The sequence below is a fragment of the Chiloscyllium plagiosum genome, unplaced genomic scaffold (genome assembly GCF_037043375.1).
Source record: "Chiloscyllium plagiosum isolate Xiang-an unplaced genomic scaffold, Cpla_swu_hap1 HiC_scaffold_9, whole genome shotgun sequence".
NCBI classification, from domain to species: domain Eukaryota; kingdom Metazoa; phylum Chordata; class Chondrichthyes; order Orectolobiformes; family Hemiscylliidae; genus Chiloscyllium; species Chiloscyllium plagiosum.
The window spans coordinates 1629026-1635655 of record NW_028270147.1 but is presented as its reverse complement, the minus strand read 5'-3'; the positions used below and the strand labels follow the sequence as shown (position 1 = coordinate 1635655).

At 43.1% G+C, this 6630-nt stretch overlaps 1 protein-coding gene across 1 annotated transcript in view; it reads right to left on the bottom strand.

Annotated features, from left to right (window-relative positions):
- Nucleotides 1–1449: 1449 nt before the first annotated feature.
- LOC122556251 (cilia- and flagella-associated protein 45-like) overlaps nt 1450–6630 on the bottom strand; it is a 176020-nt gene continuing 170839 nt past the window's right edge. The window contains exons 11-12 of the mRNA XM_043702882.2: nt 2060–2284; nt 1450–1616 (exon numbers count right to left, since the gene is read on the bottom strand). Of these exons, the coding sequence (XP_043558817.1) occupies nt 1550–1616; nt 2060–2284 (292 nt within the window). The 3' untranslated portion in view covers nt 1450–1549. The remainder of the gene's footprint in view (nt 1617–2059; nt 2285–6630) is intronic.

The window sequence follows — 6630 nt, the reverse complement described above, 5'->3', positions numbered from 1 at the left end:
AATAAACCATTCATTTCTGCACCAACTCAGCTGTTTCAGAACCTGGGCTGTTTTACAACCTCTCTGAAAAAATATCAAGGGCACAGTAACTTTAAGAAAAAGGACCAGCTATGTGACGGACATTTAGATAAGTACATAAATAAGAAATATTTGGTGGGATATGGGCTAAGTGTATGCAGGTAGGAGTAGTTTAGCTTGGTGCCATGATCTGCATAGACTGGTTAGACCAAAGGGTCTGTTTCTGTGGTGGAAGGATCTATGAGTTGAGGATGAAATTTGGGGTGGGGAAATTAGGGATTGAATAATTGAGAGTGGAAGGTTGGGATTGGTATTGAAAAAGGAATTGAGGGTAGGGTAAGGAGTGAGAGTTAAGGGTTTAAGGATGAGGAGATGGTGTGTGTTAGAGCAAATTGGAGAGCAAGGTTTAAAGAGGGAAAAAGTAAAGACTTCTCCAGATGAACCTTGTATGAGATGAATCTTGTGCACCCTAGAAATTAGTATCTGCAGGAATCTATAGGCAAACCTTGTAAAAATAAATTAAATCTTGACAAAAGCATTCCAGGGAGATCTTGGAGTCAGGAGGGATTTAGAGACAGGGAGGCAACAGACATTGATAAGGAATGGGAAAACATGCCACAATAAGATTAAGTGGCCCTTGATGGGTGAAGTAGACGTTAATGACACTAGCTTATGATTTAGAATGGACATCTGCTTTTTATGTGTCTAGAAACAAAGTTGGAATTTGGACAATAAGATGCCATTGTGGCAAAAAGATCTTATAAAAGTATTGCCTTTTTCTCTACTCCTTGGAATTTTTATACCTGTTAGCTTTTCAATACAATCTCCCTGCATTTTGCTTGAATAAACAATCACAAATCTTTACTCAAGATTCCCATAGTTGATTATGAGCAGCAACAGGTGAGATGTTGAGGTGATGCACTGAGGTTGAGTAAAGGGGTTTAGGATTTGGGGTAAAGAGTTGAGAGTTAGGGTTGAGAGGATTGGGATGAATGGATGAGAATCAAGATCAGGCTTGGGATTGAGGACTGAGGAGCTAGGGTTCAGATTGTGCTAAGTGTTGAATAATTTGAAGTGAGGAGCTCTCTAACTAGGGTTGGAGAGCTGAAAGGCCGGTTCTGGTGTTATGCTTTTCTTTTGTTCTTGAACAAAGAAACTTTACAGCCCAGGAACAGGCCCTTCGGTCCTACAAGCCTTAACCAATCCAAATGTACTGTCTAAACCTGTCAGTCAATTCCTAAGCATTTGTAACCCTCTGCTCCCCACCTACTCATGCATCTGTCCAGACACATCTTAAATGAATCTACCGTGCCTGCCTCTACCACCTCTGCTGGCAATGCTTTCTAAACGCTCACCACCATCTGTGTGAAGTTCTTGCCTAAATGAAGTAATGTGTAAAAGTATATTACAAAACTAAGTTTGACAGTGATAATGAGTTAAATCATGTTTAATTTATTCTTTATAGATACTGAAGACCACAGTACAATTGTAACAGATAATCTCCAAATGTAGCCATCATTAGGATTTGCTCCTAAGCTGTGACAGCAGCCAATCTTCGCTCAATCTCTCGGCAATACTTCTCTGGAAGACCGACAGACCTGAAATACAAGGAGGAAAATGGAAAATGCGTTACAGAGATTGAGACTGAGGTTGATTTAGGATTAGAGCACCACCAATTTACGCACAGAGTAAATACAGCTTCCAGCTTCTTTCCTCTGCACAACCAACCACTTCCCATTCACTCTCACTACGGAATCCAAAAGGAACTCAAGCTAGTTCCAATTCACTCCCTCTCTACCCAATTCCAGTGGTAAGTACTCTGGCTCACCTTCTCGTGGACAATTAGTGAGATAAATGTTCATTGAGGCCCACATCCCATGAACATACTAAATAAAAAGTAAAATTCAATAGCATACCAACACTTCCTCATTCACTCATATTGTATACAATCCCAGTAGATTCATACTTACTGTACATGATCCCAAATGATATCAACTCTTCCTCATTCACAACCATTGTACAAAATCCCAATGGAACTGACCTGAGTTCTTCAAGTTTCTTGCGCTTGATTTGATCAAGACGGAGCCGTCGTTGATAAGCTTCTTCTTTCAAACGCTTTCCTTCCTCAAAGAAAGCTGCCCGCTCCGCAATATGCTTCTGCTCCCTCTCTCTGATCTGCTCCCTTAGGTCATTGGCATACTTGGTCCTGCCATATCTCCTGTCTTCCTCCTCTTTCTTCTCCTTCTCGATCTGTTCTTTCTGTACTCTGCAATTTCAATCACATTAGGTACAGTGAATCCCAAAACAATCCGTCAACTTGATTCCTTTCTCTATATTGTAGAGAAAAGTTACTTGCCTCTTGTAACTGCCCCAACTTCAGAACCTGTTAACCAAATAGAAATAGGATGGGAATAGGTGATTTGTGGACATATTGTGAAACCCTCTCAGTACTGCCTAGTTCATGTAGCTCCATATCATGAGAGTCTCACTCACTCACAGAGACGCCTGAAACAATAATTTATGAGAAAATTAACTGATGGGAAAGCAAGCAATAGTAAAAGAAAATCCACAAAACCAGGGGGCATGATTTAAAAAATAATGGTATTTCTCATTTAAGGAATGGAGGAGGAATTTCTTGTCAGAGGGCTGTTAGTCTGTGGAATTCTCTTCCCCATAGGGAACCTTGGTCAATATATTCAAGTATATATTTAAGGAGCAGTTGTTGCGAGTGATGCACAAATTTGTCCCTCTGAGACAGGTAAGAAGGGGTAAGATTAAGGAGTCTTGCATGACAAGAACAGAGGAAATTCTCGTCAAGAAGGCAGCTTACATAAGGTGTAGGAAACAAGGATCTTGCACAGCTTTAGAGGATTATAGGCTTGCTAGAAAGGAGCTCAGACATCGATTGAGGAGAGCCAGGAGGGGGAATGAGAAAGGCTTGGCAAGAAGGATTAAGGAGAACCCAAAGGCATTTTACTCATACATGAGGAATAAGAGAATGATCAGGGAGAAGGTAGGGCCAGTCAGGGATAGCGTAGGGAACTTGTGCATGAAATCTGAGCAGATGGGGGAAGCCTTAAATGAGATTTTTGCTTCGGTTTTTACTAAGGAAAAGGACCTTGATGTGAATGAGAACTTTGAGGAGCTGGGATACAGGCTTGAACAGATCAAGATTGATGAAGTTGATGTACTGGAAATTTTGGGCAAACATTAAAATTGTCAAGTCCCCAGAGACAGACCAGCCTCGGATGCTGCATGACCAGCTGTGCTTTTCCAGCATCACACTCTTGATTCTGACCTCCAAAATCTGCAGTCCTCACTTTTTCCTACTTTTTAGCTGAACCCTGGATATTGTCCAGATTTTATTGCATTTGAGCAAAAACTGCTCCAGTATCTGTGGAGTCATTCTCATTGCTGCAGTCATTGGTAAATATCCCCTTTCTTACCTAATAATAGAGGGAAGGTCATTGTTGAAGCACCTGAAAATGCTTCAGCTGGGGACATGACTCTCAGCAATACCTGCAAAGATGTTCTGGAGCTGAGACGACTGACCTCAAACAACCACAAACATTTTCCGATATCAGGTTGTAAGTTTGTTTGCTGAGCTGGTAGATTTGTTCTCAGATGTTTCATCACCATGCTAGGTAACATCATCAATAAGCTTCCAATGAAGCGCTGGTGTTCTGACGCACTTGCTATTTACCTGTCTTGGTCTGTCGTGGTGGGTGATATCACTTCTGGTTCTTTTTTCTGTGAGAATGATAAATGGGATCCAAATTGATATGCTTGTTAATGGAGTTCTGGTTTGAATGCCAGGCCTCTAGAAATTCCGTGAACATCTTTGTTTAGCCTATCCCAGGATGGATGTATTGTCCCAATCGAACAGGTGTCCCTCTTCATCTGTGTGTATGGTTACTAGTGTTAGTTGGTCATATCCTTTGGTGGCTACTTGGTGCTCATGTATCCTGGTGGTTTGTTTCCTGCCTGTCTGTCCAATATAATGTTTGTTGCAGTCCTTGCAGGGTATTTTGTAAATGACGTTCGTTCTGCTGGTTATTGGTAGGGCATCCTTTAAATTCATCAGGAGTTGTTTCAATGTGGTGATCGGTTTGTGGGCTACCATGATGCCTAGGGGCCAGAGTAGTCTGGTCGTCATCTCCAAGATGTCTTTAAGTATGGCAGAGTGGCTAGAATCTCTGGGCGTGTTGTGTCTTCTTGTTTAGGTTGGTTGTGCAGGAGTTGGGTACTCGTTCCTGAATACGTTGTTTATGTGCTTTCCCTTAGCTTCTCTTAGTTCCTGGGTGCTACTTGTGGCTCATTTAAATAATGTCCTGATGCAGCTCCATTTGTGGGTGTTGGGAAGATTGCTCCTGCATTTGAGTATCTGGTCAGCGTGTGTGGCTTTCCTGTAAACGCTGGTCTGCAGCTCTCCATTGGCTTAGTGCAGGTTAGACGGGCTTCAGGTTGGTTTCATAGGGCGGCTCAAAATCGAGGGCTGAAGGGCCTACACTGCGCTGTAATATAATGTTCTATGTTCTATAGAATTCCCAGAGACGTGGCACTCAAACCGGAACTCCATTAACAAATGTACCAATTTGGACTCCATTTACCAACCTCTCAGATAAAGAACCGGAAGTGATATCACCTACCACAACAGACCAAGACACATAAACAGTAAGTGGGACAGAATACCAGCGCTTCATTGGAGGCTTGCTGAGTACCTAGCATGGTGACAAAACATCTGAGAACAAATTGACCAGCTCAGCGAGCAAATTTACAACCTGATCCACAATCTGAGCTACAAATCTTGTCCAAAATTGCATTTTCCTATATGTCAGGTATGACTCCAACCAGTGGATAGTTTTCCCCAATTCCCATTGATTCCAGTTTTGTTTGGGCTTCTCGATACCATACTCAATTCCGAATGTAGACGTGATGTTGAAGGTTGTCACTCTCACTTAACCGCTGGAACTCAGCATTTTTGTTCATGTTTGAAGCAAGTCTGTAATGAGGTCAGGAGCTCAGTGGTCCTGGCAGAACCTAAGATGGGTCTCAGTAAGCAGAGGAGAAAGTGAGGTCTGCAGATGCTGGAGATCAGAGATGGAAATGTGTTGCTGGAAAAGCGCAGCAGGTCAGGCAGCATCTAGGGAACAGGAGAATCGACGTTTTGGGCATTAGCCCTTTCCTGAAGAAGGGCTAATGCCCGAAACGTCGATTCTCCTGTTCCCTAGATGCTGCCTGACCTGCTGCGCTTTTCCAGCAACACATTTCCATCTCAGTAAGCAGAGTTTTGCTGAGCAGATGCTACTTGATAGCACTGTTGACAACACCTTAAATCAATGTACTAGTGAGCAAGAGTAGACTGATGAGGTTGTAATTGGTCAGGTTGGATTTGTCCTGCTTTTTGTGTATAGGAAATACCTGGGCAATATTGTCAGGTAGATATCAGCGTTGGAGTTGCAATGGAACAGCTTGGCTGGGGTTCACTAAGTTCTGGAGCACAAGGCTTCAGTGCCATTCCCAGTATGTTGTCAGGGCCCATAGTCTTTGCATTATCAGTGCCTCCAACCATATTTTGATATCTTGTGCTGAATCCTGGCATCTGAGATGCTGGGGACCACTGCAGGAGGTCGAAATGGATCACCCACTTGGCACTTCTACTTGAAAACTATTGTGAATGCTTTGGACTTGTCTTTTGTACTGATATGTTGGTCTCTTCCATAATCAAGGATGGGGATATTTGTGGAGCCTCCTCTTCTGGGCGGCACGGTGGCACAGTGGTTAGCACTGTTGCCTCACAGCGCCAGAGATCCGGGTTCAATTCCCGACTCAGGCGACTGACTGTGTGGAGTTTGCACATTCTCCCCGTGTCTGCGTGGGTTTTCTCCGGGTGCTCCGGTTTCCTCCCACAGTCCAAAAAGATGTGCAGGTCAGGTGAATTGGCCATGCTAAATTGCCCGTAGTGTTAGGTAAGGGGTAAATGTAGGGGTATGGGTGGGTTGCGCTTCGGCGGGGCGGTGTGGACTTGTTGGGCCGAAGGGCCTGTTTCCACACTGTAAATAATCTAATCTAATCTAATCTTGACTAACTGACCACCACCATGCATGACTGGATGTAGCAGGACTGCAGAGCTTAGATCTGATCTGTTGATTGTGGGATCACTAATCTCTGTTTATCATTTACTGCTCATGCTTTTTGACATGCAAGAAGTCCTGTCAGATTCATAACTCATTTTAGGTATTCCTGATGCTGCTTCTTTGAACCAGGGTTGATTCCCTGACTTGATGGAAATGGTAGAGTGGAGATATGTCAACCATGAGGTTGTAAATTGCATTGGAGTGCGATTTTATGCTGTGGATGACCCACAGGGTCTCATGGATACCCATTCTTGAGTTGCTAAATCTGATCAAACTCTGTCCCATTTAGGATGGTGATAGTGCTACATAGCATGATATCAGGTATTCTCAAAATTACAGGTTGTGCTGGTGCTAGAGAGGGTCCAGAGAAGGTGTATGAGAATGATTCTAGGTATGAAGATCTTGTCATATGAAGAGCAGTTAAAACTCTGGGTCTGTACTCAGTGGAGTTTAGAAAAATGAGGGGGGAATCTAA